Here is a 22,547-nt window from a genome sequence, read left to right as displayed (position 1 = left end):
CAGAGTCAGGACTAAACATGGACTTTATCATGCCTCTATGTAATATGACTTATGTGCACAATAAAAGTACAAAAAATATGATGTCCCCGCCGTGCGATTAAGGACACTCCTGTTAGCACATTTATATGGACTCGTTTATGTTGATGGAGGATGGACTAGTCCACTGCAGTCACCGTAACTCATCCTGTGAAGTAGAGCTGTAGAACTCTAAAGTGTTAAAAGTGGCGTCATCAGGAGCTGTAGGTGTATCTCATTTAGGTTCGTTTTACTCTGACCTTTGGAGAGGCACATGGAGAGTTCAGCTGGTGCAGAGCAGAGAGGATTCACTTACATGCACGTACATGAGGCCTGCGCACGGCCCTCAGTAAGTGGGTTGGAGTTAGATACGAGGAGGAGTAAAAGTGCACGTTTGAACACCAGAGGGCATATTCTTCATGCTGTTTCTACATCACTGTTCCATTTCCTTTGAAGGATGTGTCCAGGCCCCGCCTCTGTGATAATGAGGGATCCACACAAACCACTTGACCACATGAACTCTTGAACACTCTATGAACACTCTTTTTTCTTCTCTACACTAGTTATAATTCCAGTGTTTCAACTGTCCTCTGAGGAGACTGATCCACTCTTTGTGCAGTTCAACAGAACGAGGCATGACAGAAGGTGGTATGGGTGGATCCCTCATTACAGGAGTACATACAGGGAGCCCAGGGCCATGGAGGACACGTCTACTGGAGCACAAACTTCCTGATTTGAGGTAAAGTGACATCATTTGATGCTGGACACCACATGACCAGGATTGTGGTTTAGTGCGACATTTAGAAGCAAAAATACAATTCTGCTCGAGAACCAAAAATAATATACACCGTATTTTCAGGATAATTAATTGCACATTTTTACATCGTTTTGGCCGAGGTGCGACTTATACTCCAGAGCGAGAGATTTTATTTGTTATTTTCACACTGGCAACCGCTAGAGGGCACTCTAGCCTTTAAGCGACGCAGAAGAAGAATCTGCACTTCCTCCACCTCCAGAGTTTGTAGAGTTGTTTAGAAGTGACACAGAGGAAGAAGAATTCAATGGATTTAGTGATTTGGGGTAAAACTGATGCTTTGCTAAACTTGTTAGCATGTTCTTTATGCTGTAGTTATCTGAATAACTGTTCATATGTTACGTTAACATAGCAGACACAGTTCTGTCTGTGCCTCATGTAGCTTAAGGTGTTAGCGTTAGCATACGTCATGTAGCTGAAGGTGTTAGCGTTAGCATACGTCATGTAGCTGAAGGTGTTAGCGTTAGCATACGTCATGTAGCTGAAGGTGTTAGCATTAGCATAGGTCATGTAGCTGAAGGTGTTAGCGTTAGCATAGGTCATGTAGCTGAAGGTGTTAGCGTTAGCATACGTCATGTAGCTGAAGGTGTTCTAGCTAACTCCAAAGAAGTGTCTCAACAAAGGGATGGTGAAAGAGCAACTTATAGCGGCTTTTTACAACGTTAAAAGATTGATACTTTGATATATTGCCATATCGATATTTTGGCGCAGCCCCAGTTATGACACCATTTTTTAACTTACCAGACCAAATATTACCATAGTGTATAATATGGCCCAGGAGAGTATGTATTGGCCTAGACCAGAATATACCTGGAGTATAAAAGGGCCTGGGCCAAAATATACCCGGGTATATTTGAGCCAAGGCCCTTTTAACCCCAGGTATATTCCAGGCAGGGTGTAGACCGTGCCATGCCAGGGCCAGATTAAGGATTTTAGAGGCCCTTAGCTAAAAATATTTAATAAACCCCCATCTGTGGCTTCAAACAAATTACAATCCAAACTAAACAATATGATTAAAATAATATTTCAATGGCACAACTATCTTTCTTTCACTTGAGACTCACCAGTGTGATTGTAGACCACATCGGTGATACAGATCATATTCCACTCCGTCCTGAGCCTCTCCACCAGCGCGCCCACATCCTCCCACCCGTAGCTCCGCCCCTGAGGACTGAACTCGGGGTTAAAGGTTAGCTGGTCAGCCAGTGAATAACATGAGCGCGACTCTCCCAGGGTCTGCAGGGGCGTGAAGTGGATCATGTTGTACCCTGGAATGGACAGTTTACAAAGACACAGCATTACACGCTGCAGAAAGAAACGAGTGGGAAAGGTTACAAACTGTATTTAAGAGGGTTAATGCAAAGTGTCACATCGTGGGTTATTTATTAGCCAATTGTATACATACAGGCTAAACCATTATACATACATTAGACATATTGTGCTTTATTGCAGGTACTTTAAAAGAGCCTATACCCACTTTTTGGCATGTTACAAAGTAAAATCTGTTTTACCCAGTATAGATATTGTATATACATATATTGAAGATACGTTTGTGATCTTAAGTTCGGGAGCAGGATCACAACCCATCCGCGCTACACTATTCAAGCATCCAGGTCACACACATCACCGTTTGTGGCTTCGTGCCCCTCCCTCCCACCTTTTGTGTCAATAAACAATTAGCATCCTAGCCTTGGGGTTGTGGTCCTTGCTAGTGAACTGGACATAATGTAAAAGCATCCATTTGGGTGAAAATGAGACAAAAGTGCTTTCTCTGAATCTAATTATAGTGTTTTATTCTCTGAGAAGCGGGAAGTGCGCTGTTAGCATGCTCATGTTAGCTTTACTGTAAGTTTAGAACTCTGTCCCTCTGAGTCTGAATGTTTAACTAATCACACCGAGTACAGGGATAAGATAAGATAAGATATTCCTTTATTGTCCACACATGGGGAAATTTCATTGTTGCAACGCAGTAGATACAGAGGAAAAGGACAGATAACTTATAGGAAGTTTAAAAAACACTCTTAATAGAAGAACTCTTATCAACAAAACTCTTGACTCTAGACAAAACCTCTCATTTCTTAATAAGGAATGGAGGGGAAAAATAAAGATAAAATAAAATAGAAACAGCTAGCGTAAGACAAGATAATAATAATGGTAAAATAAACACTATTTACATCAGTTACATGCACATGAATGTGACATTATTGCATGTGAGTACGACAGTAATTGCACATGAATATGACGGTATTGCACATACATATTGGATGTGAGCAGGGATAGGGGGTAGGTGAAAACAGGAATTTTCTGAGCACTGTGTCCTCAGTTGCAGGACAATGTAGGATTATGCATGCAGGACTCAAAATAAAACTTTAGAGTAAACTAATGATGAGAAAACACTGTTGTAATAGGGTTAAAAGCTCATAAAGGTTGATTTGCATAATATGTCTCTTTTAGGGTTTTATAGAATGGTGTCCAGAACATAACGACATCTTAAGCTTTCTTTTTTATAACTTTTTTTAACTGAGAAAAATGCAAAGAAATGTAAAGTGCAAAAATCAGCGGTCAGTCAGGGTTTGCCAACATTTAAAATGTAAAACACTACAAACAGTGTTCAGCCGGTCAAATAAAGCAGATTTCCTGTAAGTGCTGTGAGCTGTGTACGTGCGTTGTACCTGTCTCCTTGGCCACACAGAGACGATCGTGCCAGTCGTCCAGGTGTCCTAAGCATTTGGACAAGTAGGTCTGGATGGTCACACAGTCCAGGGGCAGGACGTGGTTATCTGTACCCACACGCAGCACCGGGTCCACCACGATGTAGCCCCCACCTGAGCGCTCGATAACGCTACGGGAAAAGCAAACCACAAACAAACTAATGAGGTAAAAAGGAGCAAAACAAACACATGCTCGGCTTAAAGGGACTGTACCCATCTTTTTTTTTTAAAGTAATAAAGTACATTTTGTTTTGCCCCAGCACAGATATCTGTAAAAGCAGCTCCTGAAGTGAAATAGAGGATTATGAAGCATTTGTTTTATCATCCACGAACAAGGAAGTAATGCAGAGCACTTGTCATTCCCGAGTTCTTTGTGCCACTGGTGGTCGAGTGGATAGCACATGTGCGGTGCGCTCCATGTGAGCGCTGTGAATTCAAATGATTCAAACTGATTTAACCTCAATTAAACATGTTTAAAAAAGTAAAGCTATAGAAAGCATATAAAATGTAGTTGTTCTCTTACAACATCACATACATGGACAAACAATTGAACAGTTTACACAAATTCGGTACCGACCATGGGTCAACTCAAATATCTGGATAGGATATCGCCATCTTAACCCTTGTGCTACCCTCAAAGATGTGCAGGTTTGAAAGACTAGTCGGTGTTTTAAACATAAAACAACAAAAACACGTTCTACTCCAGACGTCTGATAGCACGAGGGGTAAACCTGTGGGGAGTCGGCTGTGGAGCGGCAGCGAAAAAAATCCTCTACAGTCCAGAAAGCATTTTCCATTGAGCACAATGGGAAAAAATGCTGGTGTCTGGCTGAAATGGAGCTCATGAACTTTATCTCTGTTAAAAATCCTTCAGTTTTCTTAAAAACAGCTTAATCTTTAGTTTCGGCTCGATCTGCTGTGCTCTAGAAGCTCTCACTCCGATTGGTCCGAGCTCCTCGGTCCACTCGCATGGGAGAAGAGGACTACAGTGCATGTTCAGTGGTCAGCCACCGCTGTAGCTAGCTGCTAACGTGCCAATGAGCGCCGCCATTGCCTCATTGGGCTCATGGGAATCACAGCCTGTTACCATGCTATTTTTAGTTAGCATTATCGAGACAGCAACACTCTGAAAGTTGCAAAACTCCCTTATAAAATAATTGCGGTGAATAATTAGGATTCGAGAAATGAATTTGACTGGCTAATAAAATAAAAAATGACCCTAACCATAAGTCTGTTTTCCCCTCACTTCTGCTGCTGAAGCTTGGCTGAACTTGCGGTGTCTTTTAGTGGCCTCTACAGGCCGCTGAGTAGTACTGCAAGAAGCTTGGTTCTTCCTTCTCCTGCAGCTGCTCAGTCTGTGACCGTGTTCAGAGGCTGTTCAGGCTCCGCTCTCTAACATGAGCTTTTAGAACCAGAGCGGACAGCAGCAGAATAGTTCTAGTGATAAAAAGATTTAGCTTCATTCACATTATGAATCCTGGTTAGAAAGTCCTCTCCCTCCGAGCATAAAAAACACATTCTGAATCTCCTCCATAACTGAAATTTTCTCCATCTGTGATGCGGCTCTGAGAAATCTTCTGCTGTTTTTAAATCCAGAAATCATCTCCAGACTCGTTTCTGCCTTCAAATCACGATCAGTACAACACCTTGGCTGCTTCCGTATGTGCAGTAGATGCATGGGAAAGCCCCTATTTCCCTCTGCTGCCAGTAGATGGAGCCCTTGTGTCAGTTCCTTGCATGGGTAAAGCCACATGAGATGCCAAAGTAAAGGTACTCAAGAGCATGTTTTTAAAGGTTAATAACAATAACAATTATCCATAATATTTGTCCTTTAAAACAGTGGAAACACGTTGGACTGTACCAATCTGCTCAAACGCAATGTTTGTGATGTGTGGTGGTTCTCACCCATATCCAAAATAGTACTGGTAGGAGCCTGCGATCTTGAGGTCCAGGGAGCAGTACTTGTCAGAGTCATCCTCCCGGCCGGAGGGGTAGTTCCAGGCCAACGCTCTGAACACGTGGCGTTTGAATGGCTGTCCATCCAGGGGGTAGTTGGTGTGGACCAGCACCCTCCTGCCCTGGAGACTGGGACCCAGGCGGAACTGCAGCTCAAACCCTGGACACAGCACATGCACAACACTGAGAGAGAGATACAGAACAGTCACACTGGACACCTTCAATTAACCTGAACTGAGCTCTACACATTCATCAATCTGGACAGAACCTCACTGAAAGCAATCAGAAAAAGGCGTAACGTCGTGATGAATATTTGAATCTGATTGGTCGAAGCGTCACAACAGGAACAAGCTGAGAAATGACCTCGTCCCCCTTCTCAAAAACGTGCTTCTGTGTGCATGTTTAAAAAAACAAATAGTCTGTAAATATGTTAAAATAGTCCAAAGTACGTGTGTCGGCGTCGCCGTGTTTGTTTAGGTTCGTTCTTTTGACTTCCCCCCAAACTACAACGCTGTGCTGTGATTGGTCAGGCCCACAGCGGCTCAAACCGAACAGCGTGAGTTTGTGAAACAAATACGGCAAACATATTACGAATAGATTAAGATGATATGGCTCACAACTGAAATCAAGGTCATTTCAAATGATTACTGCTATCCTGCTAAAATAAACCTGTTAATACACATAATATCAAAAATATAGCCGCAAGCGGCAATGATCGGCCCTCGCTACGCCGCCGCCACGCCGCAAGAGGAGGGGGCGCTAACGCGCCCCAATTGTCCTTTTATTACGTCTACTGCTGAATCTGTGACGCTGTCACATCTTCTCCCCTTTGTTTTACCATCAAAAAGCTATTTTATTTTGAATTCTTGGCAAAATGTGCGGCTTTGCCGCACAGACACCGTGACTCTTTGAATGAAAATGTGAATAACTTTTACCCCTGAAGATGAGTCTCACCAAATTTCAGGTTAATATGTCTAACGCCCTGGGAGGAGTTTGTGAAAGTCTAAAATGTAAACATGTTCTGGCGAATTCCCCATTGGAATAACATGAAAGGTTTCGGTCATCGTTACGGCAACGCCATAACAATTATGACATGGGTCTCATTGACTTTTTTGATGGGGATGCCAAAATTGAGTTGTGGGTCAAATTTCATATAATTTCGCAAAACTAAACATTTAACCTCCATATAAAATCTGTAGGGGGCGCTGTGGCGCCAAATGAATTTATTTCACTTCAAGTAGGTTTAGGGCAAAGAGTTTAACAACTGATTCTAATTTGACGCAATTCGGACTTTATCTGCGCAAACGGCAGAAATTTTAAATATGGGAGATTTCTGAAATTCTAGCTACAGTTTGCGGCTTCGTCGCACAGAGACCGTGAGAGGTATCAATGTAATTTGGATAACTTTTGATGTCCCACTCCTCAGTAGCATTTTCACCAAATTTCAGCTTTTTAGGGCCAACGCCCTGGGAGGAGTTCGTAAAAGTACGACGTTTGGAAAAACTCCGAAGTCATGTTTAGCCATTTTTGAAGCAATATGGCCGACATTTGGTTGGGCGGACGGCGTTGCCGTAATAATATTTTTTACTTCTCTTGTCACCATCTACCTCTGCGCCAAATTTCATGATTCTACGATCAGATTTTTTTTGGGTCATTTCCCATCTCTCAATGCATTTTTGGTACATTTGGGGGCGCTGACGCGCCAATTTTTTTATTTTAGAAAAGAGAAATAGCCAGAATGTAGAGAGGCACGATTTTTAGAGGTGTGAACATTTTTGTGACTTTTCGTCAATGTTCACTGGGTGAAAAATAGGGGGGTTGGTCCCGAGAAGAAGAAGAAGAAGAAAGAATAATATTCCGATGCGAAAACAATGTTTCCCATTTTTCAAATATCATAAACTATACATTTTCGGAAAGCGCTCGCGCTTTCCTACCTCATGGTGTGGGTCCCTGGTCACTGATGGGTACTTTCGTTAATTTTGAGTGGGCTCCGCCCACTTTGTGTTTTTGGCCCTCTGAACAGTAATAATGTTCAATTTTTGCATTACATGCTTATATGCACGGAACATGCAAGAGATGGGGAACGTATTCGTGAGCTACTTAGCGCAAATGAGTGCTTTATATGGGGATGACGACCGCTTCGCGGTCGTCATCTCAATGTAAAGTGCTCGTTTAGTGCGCACTTTTGCACGGGCTTCGCCCGTTTACAACGGTAATGTTCCATTTTCCTACTACTAATTAGTATGCACGGGGCGTGCATGAGTGAAGGAGTGCGTTAGTGAGTGTTTGGAAGTGGGCGAGCGCTTCGCGCTCGATTTCGTGCGCACTATGTGCGCACTTTCGCAGCCGTGCTTCGCACGGCCTTACGAGATTAATAGGCCTCTCACCAGCTTGTGGCGCTCGGGCCTAATAATAATAATATTGAAAAAGTGGCTTTAGCTGGAGGGGGAGAACAAGCGCACACATCATTCTGAACAGAGGTTCATTAGGGATTAGGGTTCATTCTGATTCTACTAAATAATCATTTTTAAATTTGACTGAATCACTACAGGAGCGGCTGGAGTTTAAGAGGAATGAACACGAGAAAAAGATCACTTTACTGTTTCCCTCCCAATTTATCTTCAAACTACTTCTAACTACTAATTTACTAAATGACTCGACCTTTCCTCTAGATTGATCTTGAGCTTCATCAGATCTTACCAGAATAAGATGACAAGGTTTTATAAAGAAAGTACCATTATTTTGTGTTGCTAATGTCTAAAAGCCATGACCTAAAAATATTGAAATCTTAGTAGAGAATTGAGAATATTTCTCAGTATTGAAATGAGTTGAAATGTTGAGTATGTTGACAACAATACATTTTTCATCCATACATCCATTTTCTACCGCTTTATCCGGGGCCGAGTCACGGGGCAGCAGTCTAACCAGGGACTCCCAGACTTCCTTCTCCCCAGACAATACATTCTTTACATCCTCAAATTGTGTCTTTGGGAAAAGTGATTGTCATTGCTGTCCAACAACAATCCCATTAGATCAAAGAGTCCCTCTCTGTGCGGAGGTGGGACAAAGACATTCCTGCTCCCGCTCAGGGGCCCGGGATCTGCCTCGTCACAGTCGGCTCTATCTTTAGCCCCGTTCACATTCACACAGGGCCCCTGATCATGTTCAGAGCTGCAAATGTCACACGGCACACGACTGTCCACCAGACGCCACGCGCTTTACATCTGCCGACCAACACATCAGGTCAGTGCAGGGTCAGTTTTCAATGAACTGACCTCTCTCAAAGTGCACAAGAAGACAGAGGATGTGACATGGAACAGTAACATTAACAGTGTGATTTTCCTGCACTTTTGTATTTCAGTTCATTCTTTGAGCGATACTTGAACCTGAAGACATTCCAACGCCAACATCTAGTTCCATATCCAGTCTATGGCAATCTTTATTGTTCAACGGCAGCAGTGAAACGACTACTTTTCCACTAGCGCGCTAACACACGATGGAGAACTTTGGTTTTACAGAAGAAAATAAAATAAAGTCAAACAAAACAATGCTCAAAAGGAGTAGCCAGAAGAAGTGGGCCGGTTTGAGTGAATCTGTTGGATGTCTCAGGGGTCTTGCTAAATGGCCCGCCATCCGTTTACCTAACGCTAACGCTAAAACCGGCCAGCGCGGCCATCAGGCTTTTAGATAGGATTTGAAAACACCCCGTCCAAATCATTTTGTCCGGGGGTATGGGGGCCGGCTAGGCGAAAAAACAAGTTCGGCAGCCAATCAGAGCCATGCACACAAATTTCTTCGACCAATCAGCGCGCAGCATGCACATTTTCACTTGTAAACAGTAAACTGTAAAGGCGGACTATTGTCAAATGCTTCCCGGCCCGATTTAATTATAATATTTTTTTCCAAGATTTACACAGCTCTAGTGACGACCGACGCACGACCCGAAAAAGGCCCAAATCAAACCCAGCAATGATTTAAAAAATAATAATCCTCCATATAATAGTATCTTTAGGCTTATACACCATGTAATAGTATGTTTAGGCTTATACACCATGTAATAGTGTGTTTAGGCTTATACACCATGTAATAGTGTGTTTAGGCTTATACACCATGTAATAGTATGTTTAGGCTTATACACCATGTAATAGTGTGTTTAGACTTATACACATGTAATAGTGTGTTTAGACTTATACACATGTAATAGTGTGTTTAGGCTTATACACCATGTAATAGTGTGTTTAGGCTTATACACCATGTAATAGTGTGGTTAGACTTATACACATGTAATAGTGTGTTTAGGCTTATACACCATGTAATAGTGTGTTTAGACTTATACACCATGTAATAGTGTGTTTAGGCTTATACACATGTAATAGTATGTTTAGGGGCTTATACACCATGTAATAGTGTGTTTAGGCTTATACACCATGTAATAGTGTGTTTAGACTTATACACATGTAATAGTGTGTTTAGGCTTATACACCATGTAATAGTGTGTTTAGACTTATACACCATGTAATAGTGTGTTTAGACTTATACACCATGTAATAGTATGTTTAGACTTATACACATGTAATAGTGTGTTTAGGCTTATACACCATGTAATAGTGTGTTTAGACTTATACACCATGTAATAGTGTGTTTAGACTTATACACCATGTAATAGTATGTTTAGACTTATACACCATGTAATAGTGTGTTTAGACTTATACACATGTAATAGTGTGTTTAGGCTTATACACCATGTAATAGTGTGTTTAGGCTTATACACCATGTAATAGTGTGTTTAGGCTTATACACCATGTAATAGTGTGTTTAGGCTTATACACCATGTAATAGTGTGTTTAGACTTATACACATGTAATAGTGTGTTTAGACTTATACACCATGTAATAGTGTGTTTAGACTTATACACCATGTAATAGTGTGTTTAGGCTTATACACCATGTAATAGTGTGTTTAGACTTATACACATGTAATAGTGTGTTTAGGCTTATACACCATGTAATAGTGTGTTTAGGCTTATACACCATGTAATAGTGTGTTTAGGCTTATACACCATGTAATAGTGTGTTTAGACTTATACACCATGTAATAGTGTGTTTAGACTTATACACCATGTAATAGTATGTTTAGACTTATACACATGTAATAGTGTGTTTAGACTTATACACCATGTAATAGTGTGTTTAGACTTATACACCATGTAATAGTGTGTTTAGACTTATACACCATGTAATAGTATGTTTAGGCTTATACACCATGTAATAGTGTGTTTAGACTTATACACCATGTAATAGTGTGTTTAGACTTATACACCATGTAATAGTATGTTTAGACTTATACACCATGTAATAGTATGTTTAGGGGCTTATACACCATGTAATAGTATGTTTAGACTTATACACCATGTAATAGTATGTTTAGGGGCTTATACACCATGTAATAGTATGTTTAGGCTTATACACCATGTAATAGTGTGTTTAGACTTATACACCATGTAATAGTATGTTTAGGGGCTTATACACCATGTAATAGTATGTTTAGGGCGCATGTACCTAAACATACTATTACATGGTGTATTGGAGGAAAATGCAACCCCCTTTAAAAGATTCTGGGGAGAGCACTATGTCTATGTAGCGCCCCTGTCCAGACCCCCGTGTAACATTCATATGATGACGTTCATGAATGTTTTTCTTAACAATGTGTTTTGTACTATCCATTTCATGGCAAACTGTAATAATACATTTACTAATGCATTAATTAGCCGTCCGTTTGTGTATTTGAAGAGTGCCATACACACACTGTGTGTCTGTTTATGTGTGTTCAATATGTATTTCTACAAAGTACAAAGATTACAAATATCCTAAAAGACAAGAAGCGGTCTTTGTTTGAATTGCTCACAGGAAGTTGTCACGGCCCCTGTTGTGCCACGGTTTAACGTTATTAATAATATTGTCTTTGAGGACATGGACGTGCTAGGGCCCAGTGCATCCACCCACTCGCCACTACGCACTTTTGCACATATTTATTATTAACTTATTGAGAAAATGCTAAGCAAAAGCGCTTAAACCTTGTAAGTCGTGTTTGCCAACCTTCTTCAGGCTGTAACAGAAGTGCCATTTTTTTACTCTTCAACTCCAGTGAGGAAAGGAAGTATTTGAACACACTGTGATTTTTTAATTTCTCAAACTTAGAAATTATGGAAGGGTCTGAAATGTTCATCATGGGGGGCATTTCCACTGTGAGAGACCAAATCTAAAGAAAAATCCAGAAATCCCATTGTAGGATTTTTAAATAATTTATTTGTATGTTATTGCTGCAAATTACACAGGAATCAGCAAAAATTCGGGCTCTCAAAGACCTATTAGTCTGCCTTTAAAAAGTCCACCTCTTCTCCACTTATTCATGTAAATTAGTTGCTCCTGTTTGAGCTCGTTAGCTGCATAAAGACCCCTGTCCACCCCACAATCAGTCAGACTCCGCCCACTGCCATGGGCAAGACCAAAGAGCTGTCAGAAGACCCCAGAGAGTGAACTGTAGAGCTCCACAAGCCTGGAAAGGGCAACGGGACAATAATAGGCAGCTTGGTCAAAGAAGATCATCAGCGATTGTTAGAAATGGACTCCCTCAGACTGGAGCTCCATGTGAGATCTGACCTCGTGGGGTTCAATGATGATAAGAAAGGTGAGGAATCAGCCCAGAACTACAGGAGGAGCAGGTCAATGACCTGAGGCTGGGACCACAGTTTCACAGGTTACTATGGTAACACACTACACCATCATAGTTTAAAATCATGCATCGCACAGAAGGTTCCTCTGCTTAAGTCGGCACATGTCCAGGTCCATCTGAAGTTTGACCATCAGGACGATCCAGAGGATCATGGGAGAAAGTCATGTAGTCAGAGGAGACCAAGATAAAACCTTTTGGTATAAACTCCACTCGCCGTGTTTGGAATGAGGGATGAATAGTACCATACTACTGTGAAGCATTGTCTCAGACCTAAATCCAATAGAAAGTCTTTGGAGGAGCTGAAACTCTGTTGCTCAGCGACAGCCCTGAAACCTGACAGATCTAGAGAAGATCTGTGTGGAGGCGTGGCCAGAATCCCTGATGCAGAGTGTGCAAACCTGGTCATGAACCACAGGAAACCTTTGACCTCTAACTGTAAACAAAGACTTCTGTACCAGATATTAATACTGATTTTCTCAGGTTTAAGGTTTTCTCCATCATTTCTAAGTGGGAGGACTTACTCACTGTCTCTACTGATGAAAATGTTTCAATGGTTTTGAAACACTGCTTTTTGAAAACATGCATTACTTGGTATGCTTAATACTTGCTAAACATTTATTGAATCTTGTCTGGGATCAAGTTATGTCTTGCCTGGTACATTAAAGTGTTTTGAAGTCAGCATGTGTTCTGGAGCCAACAGTCTGTAAACCACAGCAGTGTCAGGACACGCTGCCTTATTAGGTCCTGGATCAGATTATGAAGCACAAGTATGAGGTGCAGGAAGGACTTTTACTTAACACCAGGACTAAAGTGGGACCCCACAACTAAAACAGGGAAAGAAAAGAACCAAACCAGCTCTATCAGGACTAAACAGGGTGCTACATTAGGGTGAGAAAACACTAAACAAATTGTTCTCATAATTTTCAATTCAATTCTACTTCTACTTGTTAAAAACAAATAATGAATGGGTTTCAAAATGCATTTCATGCACAAAGAAAACAGACTAAAACTAGTCACAAAATCTGAACTCATAGAAACAATTGGATCACAATTGTATAAATCTGATTCGGCTTCTGTTTAAGGCTTAGACAAGTGTACAGGTAATTATGCAATCAAATCACTAACAACCTGGAACATTCAAATCTCTCATTACCTTTCTTCTCCGTTGTGAAGCTCAGTCTAAACATTTCAAATGATTAAAGTGGTGCAAATAGCTGGTTTCTTGAGTTTGATTCCTTGTCCTCAGGTGCGTCCTCTCGAATGAAACACTGTCTGTGAATGCTGATGTCAACGTGCTGTGGTAGACAGGATGCCCCACCCACGGCCATGCCCCACCCACGGCGATGCCCCACCCACGGCCATGCCCCACCCACGGCGATGCCCCACCCACGGCGATGCCCCACCCACGGCGATGCCCCACCCACAGCTCTACCTTGTTCCAGCCTGAACAGGGTCCTCTCCAGGTTCTCCTTCTCGTTCAGCATGAGGACTCGGATTTGCTTCAGATGCTGTGGTAACATGTTCAGAGGATCCACACAAGAGGTGAACCGGGGCCTGGTCTCCTGCACAGATCACACACAAACATGGACATTACAGGTTGTATCAGGAGTAATACACACTCAGCAGATATTCTAGATGGGCCTAGGGGTGGGCCATGTGGCAAACAATGTAGATCGCAATTGTCTTAGCGCTAGATATCACAATTTCACTTTGATCACAATTCATCTACACAAACTATCTTTATATAACCTTTAAAGGGTACAGTTAAATATAGTTTAAACAATGCAATGGAACTGTTATTTGATGGTTACCTATACTAAAAAAAATAACAGTGCATAACATAGTTGCACTAGTTAGAGTCACTAATTGTTTTTATATTTTTCTAATTGCTGTGAGCGGACAGAACGAGAGAATGCGGGAAGAAAAGAGGAGGAGGTCTGGCTGTGTATGTGAACACGAGCTGGTGCAAATCCGAACACTGCACAGTGAAGGAGCAGCTATGTAACAAGGATATTGAACTATTGGCTATTGGCATGAGGCCATATTATCTGCCCCGGGAGTTCTCACATGTGATTTTGATCGCAGTCTATGTGGCCCCGTCTGCCAATGCTGAAAATGCTTGTGAAGCACTGCTCTCCTGCACTTGTAGGCTGCAAACACAGCACCCACAGGCTCTCTTCCTCATCTCTGGTGACTTTAACCATGCTTCTCCCTCTTCTGTTCTACCAACATACACCCAGTATGTTACCTGCCCCACCAGAGACAATAGAATATTGGACTTGTTTTTTGCCAACACCAAAGAGGCTTATTCCTCTTCCCCCCTCCCTCCCCTGGGCAGCTCGGACCACAACCTTGTACATCTGAGGCCTGTGTATGAACCCATCGTGCGCAGGCAGCCTGTGGTGTCCCGTGAGGTGAGGATGTGGTCTGCTGAGAGCGAGGAGGCTCTGAGGGACTGCTTCAGCACCACTGTCTGGACTGAGCTCTATGGCCCACATGGGGAGGTCATCAACACCATCACAGAGTGCATCACGGACTACATCAACTTCTGTTTTGAGAACATTGTTCCCTCCCGGACGGTGCGGTGTTTTCTCCCTGCTGCACCGCTCTCTCTCTCACCTGGAAAAGCCTGGCAGCTCTGTGAGGATCCTGTTCTTCGATCTTTCCAGCGCCTTCAACACCATCCAGCCGCTGCTCCTGAGGGACAAGCTGGAGACGGCTGGTGTGGAGTACGACCTGCAGAGTGGATCCTGGACTACCTCACGGACCGACCCCAGTTTGTGAGAGCCCGGGACTGTGTGTCTGACACTCGGACCTGCAGTGTGGGGGCGCCCCAGGGCACTGTCCTCGCGCCCTTTCTCTTCACCCTTTACACTGCAGACTTCAGACATGACACGGACAGCTGTGTCCTGCAGAAGTTCTCTGATGACTCTGCCATCATCGGACTCATCACAGACGACGATGATGTGGAGGACAGAGGACTGGAGCAGGACTTTGTGGACTGGTGTCAGCGGAACCACCTCCTCATCAACGCAGGGAAGACCAAGGAGATGGTGGTGAACTTCCGCAGACGCCACCCCACTGCCCCCTCACCAGTGAACATCCAGGGAAGGGACATTGAGAGAGTGACTCATACAAGTACCTGGGTGTTCATCTGAACCACAAACTGGACTGGACTCATAACACAGACTGTACAGGAAGAGCCAGAGTCGGCTCTACCTCCTGAGGAATACTCAGGTCTTTTGGAGTGACAGGGCCAGTCCTGAAGACCTTCTATGACTCTGTGGTGGCATCAGCTCCTGTAGGTGTGGTCTGCTGGAGCAGCAGCATCACAGAGAGGGAGAGGAGGAGGCTGGACAAAGTCATCAAGAAGTCCAGCTCCGTCCTGGGCTGTGCTCTGGACTCGGTGCAGGAGGTGGGGGACAGAAAGGTCCTGGCTAGATTCACATCTATGGTTGACCATGAGTGCCACCCCCTGCAGGACACTCTGTCCCCTGCCTGCAGGACACTCTGTCCCCTGCCTGCAGGACACTCTGTCTGCTCTGGAGAGCAGCTTCAGTGAGAGACTGATCCACCCTCGCAGGTTTCGCAGGTCTTTCCTTCCTGCTGCTGTCAGACTTTATAACAAAAACTGTTAGTCCTGAACACTCGCAATACTGACCTAACCATGTGCAATTCCGTCATATGTGCAATTACTGTGAAATTCATCTGCAATCCATGTGCCGTCGTGACACATATTCATGTGCAATTACTGTCACGATCACATGCAATGGTATTTATGTATTTATGTATTTTTATCTTTATCATTTTTCCCCTCCATCCCTTGTTGGGAAATGGGAGGTTTTGTCTATGGGAGTTTTTGTTTATAGGAGATCTTCTACTGAGAGTGTTTTTCAAACTTCCTATAAGTGATCTGTTCTTTTCATCTACCTCTGTATTTTCCTGCGTTGCATCAATGAAATTTCCCCATGTGGGACAATAAAGGAATATCTTATCTTATCTTAATTATTTAAGAGACTTAATGTCTTCTCAGAGGGACGTGGTGCAAACAGCATGTTCTGAGGGCGTGTCCGTTCCTTGGTGGTGTTGTGGCTCCTCCTGATGACTCCAGTTGTAGTTGGAGCTGGAGCACTTCCTTTGCTGCACATGATGGCACTACCACCTGTCTCCACTGAAGTCAATTTACTCAAGAGTTTGGGTTTCGTGGCACATTTCTTGAGCTTTCTGAACTTCTGTTTGGGCTTTCTTGATGAGTTGTGTTGTTCTGTGAGGAGAACGAGGTGGTGGGAAAAAAGTATCTGCTCCATCATCAAGAGGTCACAATTCAGTTACTATCACCACAGTTGGACACAAACGTACGCTTCCAAATTGTATAGTACTAAGTCATCAGGAATAATCTCAAGTAAACTAAAGTAGAGATTTGAAACTAAAGACAATGTGAGCTTTTTCTTCTAAATTCATGCAATGCTGAAATATCAAACAAAGGGGATGGGTCTAGTTTTACCTTGGGACCACGAGTAAAATGCAATAATTAGGGACGTTGTCTGTGTTTCTCGCCCCGTGTGAATCTGTAGTTCTTCAGACTCAGATCTCCTCAGGGAAAGCTGCTCCTGCCTGATGCTCCTGCCTGATGCTCCTGCCTGATGCTCCTGCCTGATGCTCCTGCCTGATGCTCCTGCCTGATGCTCCTGCCTGATGCTCCTGCCTGATGCTCCTGCCTGATGCTCCTGCCTGATGCTCCTACCTGATGCTCCTGCCTGATGCTCCTGCCTGATGCTCCTACCTGATGCTCCTGCCTGTGATTTGGACTGTTTTTAGTCCCTGCAGTGAAACCAATATTGATATACATGTTTTATGTCCGGGTGTGGACTAGAATAATAATATGAATTTTCCACGGATCACTCTCCAATCCTATAACACCGTAGTCATGGCGACAAAGGATCAAGCAGCATGAAGGCTCTTAGGGAAAGTTTAGGTGCTTTTGGTGTTAAAATCGAGGGTCTGAGTGTGAATGCTACGACTGTTTCAGAGGAAATATTAAACAAAACTGAAAAAACATGTTGAAGATAAAAGGCTGACAACATTAATTCATTAAAAGTTGTCATATTTCAGTGTTTATCAGTCGGCCATTTCCAGATTAGAGTCCGTAAAACCGGGTAAATAATTGACATTGCTTAACCTGTGGACACAGACCCACTTTAGTGTCAAGGACACAACATCATTTATCTGAAAGTCAAAAGACAAACGCTGACGTTCCCTGTAAATGTGACTGAAATGATCTGCAGTAGTGTATTCAGTTCTTTCAAAACTATTCACCTCGTTCCTGAAGCCCGTCTGCAGCGCCATAACATGTAATCCTTCTTCCTGTCGCAGTGAACAGAGCTGCGAGCGCCAGAGAAAAGACGTTCTACACAGACTAAACAGTGGTTTTCAGGTCCAGGAGGAGTGAGGCTGTAATAATGTGATCATTTAGATGTTTGGATTCTGGTTAGTGGTCACCGCAGGGGGTCAGGATATGTTCATGTGAGTGAAGAACATGAGGAGACACGGCGACGGGTCAGGGGCCTCATGGAACCTCACAGGAACACACTTCTCTCTCCTCTGATCCTGAGCCTGACAGACTCCTTCTTCTTCTTTGGTGTTTTATGGCGGCTGGTATTCAAGTGTTACATTACCGCCACCTACTGTAGGTGAACATCTTAGACTTTAGACTTTTTTTTAATTATTACTGCCAATTGTAGCTGTAAGTCTTCAAAGTATGTGTTGTACCATAAACAAAGCACATGCGGTCTTCAAAGAGTAATGTAATGCATGTGACGTCATAAAGCACCCATCACGCAACGACTGGAGCGCACTTGGAGACCGGCCGAAAATGTGAGATCTTTCCCTCTTTCTCTGTCCTTTTTTTTTTTTTTTACACTATCACCTAAAACACGTACAACTCCAGTAGATGGTGGTAAAAGCACCTTTTCAGTTGACTGCAAACTGCCATTCAAAAGCAACACAACAACAACAACAACAACCAAAGAAGGAAGGAAGAAGCAACAAGGGGGAGGGGCATAAAACACCAAAGAAGAAGAAGAGGCAGAGGCAGAAGTACTGGAGAAAGGATAAAGTATATAAAGTACAGAATAAAGTCTAAAGAATAAAGTAGATGGGGGTAAATGCACCTACCAACAACAAGCGCCCTCTACTGGACAGTCCACAAACTATAAACGCATGTAAACGTCAATTGAACTGAAATGACATCTAACAAACAAGACCAAACAGGTTTTACAGAGTCTTTTACACAGGGAACAGTTGCATTGACTTGTTGGTCACATGAACATTGGATATTTCACACAAATCAATTTACCGTACTTTTACAAGACTTTTCCCTTGTTCTCTATTTAAAGGAATAATAGAGGATTTTTGGCACACAATCTGAGTCTCATTTCCTGGTGGCGTGGAACTCTGTGGAGACGAGAGACGATGCGTCGAGCTAATAAACAAACACATGTAGCAGTGGAGCTGTTTGATGGGAGGCGGCCTCTTGGAAAGAACAGGAGGGTGGCGGGTGAGTGTGCACATGCACAAAAAGCACTAACAGTCGCTTGAGTTATCAAGTGTTCTCACTCGACCAGAAGTGTAATTACAACAGAAGTGTAATCACAACAGAAGTGTAATTACAACAGAAGTGTAATTACAACAGAAGTGCCGGTGTGTGGCAAAAAGAGACAAAAGTGGGCGGAGCAGAATAAAGTAATCAGAATGTAAAGTGCAAAACAGTGTTTACCCAGAAAAGGTCAAGCTCAGATATGAACATTACACAAGCTGATCAATACAGTGTAAGAGGCTGAGGCAACACAGGGGTTAAGAAACACACGGCCACAGTGAGTACAACACAGGAAGCACACACACACACACACGCTACCTGTTCCACACTTCCACACTACAGCACTCTACTTCACGCTATGGCACGTTACTTCAAGCTACTGCCCTCTACGGCACTCTACGCCACTCCACTGCACTCTACGGCACTCTACTGCCCTCTACGGCACTCTACGGCACCTTACGCCACTCCACTGCACTCTACGGCACTCTACGGCACTCTACTGCACTCTACTGCACTCTACTGCACTCTACGGCACTCTACTGCCCTCTACGGCACTCTACGGCACTCTACGGCACTCTACGGCACTCTACGGCACTCTACTGCCCTCTACGGCACTCTACGGCACTCTACTGCCCTCTACGGCACTCTACGGCACTCTACGCCACTCCACTGCACTCTACGGCACTCTACTGCCCTCTACGGCACTCTACGGCACTCTACGGCACTCTACGGCACTCTACGGCACTCTACTGCCCTCTACGGCACTCTACGGCACTCTACGGCACTCTACGGCACTCTACGGCACTCTACGGCACTCTACGGCACTCTACGGCACTCAAATGTGTCCCATTTGTCCTTTTATACAGTCACATTTGTCCTTTTATACGGTCCCATTTGTCCTTTTATCCATTTGTCCTTTTATACAGTCCCATTTGTCCTTTTATACAGTCCCATTTGTCCTTTTATACAGTCACATTTGTCCTTTTATACGGTCCCATTTGTCCTTTTATCCATTTGTCCTTTTATACAGTCCCATTTGTCCTTTTATACAGTCCCATTTGTCCTTTTATACAGTCACATTTGTCCTTTTATACAGTCCCTATACAGTCCCATTTGTCCTTTTATACAGTCCCATTTGTCCTTTTGTACAGTCCCATTTGTCATTTTATACAGACCATGACCATGTCCTTTTATACAGTCCCATTTGTCCTTTTATACAGTCCCATTTGTCCTTTTATACAGTCCCATTTGTCCTTTCATACAGACCCAAATTTTGTCCTTTTATACAGTCCCATTTGTCCTTTTATACAGTCCCATTTGTCCTTTTATACAGTCACATTTGTCCTTTTATACGGTCCCATTTGTCCTTTTATCCATTTGTCCTTTTATACAGTCCCATTTGTCCTTTTATACAGTCCCATTTGTCCTTTTATACAGTCCCTATACAGTCCCATTTGTCCTTTTATACAGTCCCATTTGTCCTTTTGTACAGTCCCATTTGTCATTTTATACAGACCATGACCATGTCCTTTTATACAGTCCCATTTGTCCTTTTATACAGTCCCATTTGTCCTTTTATACAGTCCCATTTGTCCTTTCATACAGACCCAAATTTTGTCCTTTTATACAGTCCCATTTGTCCTTTTATACAGTCCCATTTGTCCTTTTATACAGTCCCATTTGTCCTTTTATACAGTCCCATTTGTCCTTTTATACAGTCCCATTTGTCCTTTTATACAGACCCATTTGTCCTTTTATACAGACCATGAGTGACAATGCAAAGAGAAGCGCAATTTAAAAAAAAAAAAGCTTTAAGTTTAAATAATCATGCAATAAATGATTTTATATTGCAGATAATCACAGTGTGTCATTCCTTTTACAGAAGTGAAAAGCTCGTTTGTGAACTTCACACAAAGTGGGTTTTGTTGTGCATTAAAAAATATGAATATTGGCACGTATCGGTCATCAGCGGGAAACATGGGACCGTTATCGGCTCTGAAACACTGCTGCAGACTACAGCACTCGAAAGGGAAACTTCAAGTGCAATAAAACACCTTTAGTTTAGTTTGTTTGGGCTGAACCAGACAGAGTTCTGCAGAATTCCTTTTGTGTTTGGAAGCAGCAGGTGATGCATGTCCTACCGCCTCTACTGAGCATGCGCACAGCCACAAGGTCAGGAATTCAGTCTTTAATGTCAACCCTCTATTTATAAAGACCCTGCTCAGTGTTTGGCTCGTTGGCACATCGGCACATTGCTCACGATCTGGCATATACACCAACAGCGCACGCATATTTGAAATCCCGTACTCCAGCCAGAATACGACACATTTTACGAGTAATTGCATTATATTTAGTCATAAAATTGAAAATACAATGTTAAAGAATTTTCGGACGTTGTAGCGTGTTTTGCACATATTTCGGCGTGAAATTATTTTTGAAAAACGTAACATTACGCGCTGAACTTGGCGAATATAAGTTTATTGACAGTGAAGTGGGCGGTACCTTAGCGCGAGCCGATGGAGCTGCACTGTTCAGTTCTTCCGAGAATAAGGAAAGAGTTTGAATTAAAGTTACGAAATATACGGACATTTATTCTGCTTGCTGTTGAATTCTAGTTTAAAGTTATTGTTTGTATAGTTATCTACCTGCCACTCTTCATTTACCCCTCGCACATTGCTTTATCGCTAGATTTTAGCCCCAATAAATAAATAAACTGCGGCTAAATCGAAGTGGCTAACGGGCTCGTGCGGTGCGTGCAAATTGGGCAGCTAGCTTGCGCGTGTCGTGTTGTCGTATCGGGGAAAAGGTGTTCATTGCGGGGTGCGTGGGTGCGTGGGTGCGCGGGTGCGCGGGGTGCGCGGGTACCTGTCAGTCGGGAGCTCGGTCCGTCACAGCCGCAGGGGAAGAGGCTGACAGTCGGGCTGGCGGAGGGAGGCTTGTTTTCCCCGGACAGAGACAGGACGTGCTCCGAGAAGTGCAGCAGGGGGCGGGAACATGGGCGGGGACATGGGCGGGGACACGGCATGGACGGTGTAGCGCTCAAATGTGCACCCCGACTAGGCTGAAGGTCCTGTAGCGCCGTGGAGCAGCCTAAATTCTCAAACCAGAAACCAAAATGTATAGTATTTGAATATGTTTTGTCCTTTTATCTATATTCCTTAATTTTTTGTAATAACCTCAAAGCTGTGAAAAACCCCAAATCTTTGTAGGGTCAATGGTTATTAGGCCCGAGCGCCACAAGCTGGCGAGAGGCCTATTAGTCCCGTAAGGCCGTGCGAAGCACGAAATCGAGCGTGAAGCATTTGCCCACTTCCAAACACTCACTAACGCACTCCTTCACTCACGCACGCCCCGTGCAGACTAATTATTAGTAGGAAAATGGAACATTACCGTTGTAAACGGGCAAAGCCCGTGCAAAAGTGAGCACTAAACGAGACATTTACATGGGAATGACGACCGCGTATCCCCATATAAAGCACTTGTTTGCTTTAATTTGGTGAAAATGGTGCTGAGGAGTGGGACATCAAAAGCTATTAAAATCACTTTCATATCTGTCACGGAAGTGACAGATATGCCAAGAATTCAAAATAAAATTGCTTTTTGATGGTAAAACAAAGGGGAGAAGATGTGACAGCGTCACAGATTCAGCAGTAGGCGTAATAAAAGGACAATTGGGGCGCGTTAGCGCCCCCTCCTCTTGCGGCGTGGCGAGGGCCAATCATTG

The 22,547-nt window shown here is 43.2% G+C and overlaps 1 protein-coding gene across 2 annotated transcripts in view; it reads right to left on the bottom strand.

Annotated features, from left to right (window-relative positions):
• Positions 1 to 21,793, bottom strand: part of agla (amylo-alpha-1, 6-glucosidase, 4-alpha-glucanotransferase a) — an 88,264-nt gene extending 66,471 nt beyond the window's left edge. For both annotated transcript variants that reach the window (XM_072441942.1, XM_072441941.1), the window contains exons 1-5: positions 21,689 to 21,793; positions 13,661 to 13,790; positions 5,446 to 5,656; positions 3,502 to 3,671; positions 1,894 to 2,097 (exon numbers count right to left, since the gene is read on the bottom strand). In XM_072441942.1, coding sequence (XP_072298043.1) covers positions 1,894 to 2,097; positions 3,502 to 3,671; positions 5,446 to 5,656; positions 13,661 to 13,748 — 673 coding nt within the window. In that variant the 5' untranslated portion in view covers positions 13,749 to 13,790; positions 21,689 to 21,793. The remainder of the gene's footprint in view (positions 1 to 1,893; positions 2,098 to 3,501; positions 3,672 to 5,445; positions 5,657 to 13,660; positions 13,791 to 21,688) is intronic.
• Positions 21,794 to 22,547: the final 754 nt, after the last annotated feature.

Source organism: Eucyclogobius newberryi, unplaced genomic scaffold (genome assembly GCF_026437365.1).
Source record: "Eucyclogobius newberryi isolate DKJ021-1_F unplaced genomic scaffold, fEucNew1.0.hap1 SCAF_12, whole genome shotgun sequence".
Taxonomy (NCBI): domain Eukaryota; kingdom Metazoa; phylum Chordata; class Actinopteri; order Gobiiformes; family Gobiidae; genus Eucyclogobius; species Eucyclogobius newberryi.
Note: the sequence above shows the minus strand (reverse complement) of the source record. Positions and strands in the feature narration are given on the sequence as shown.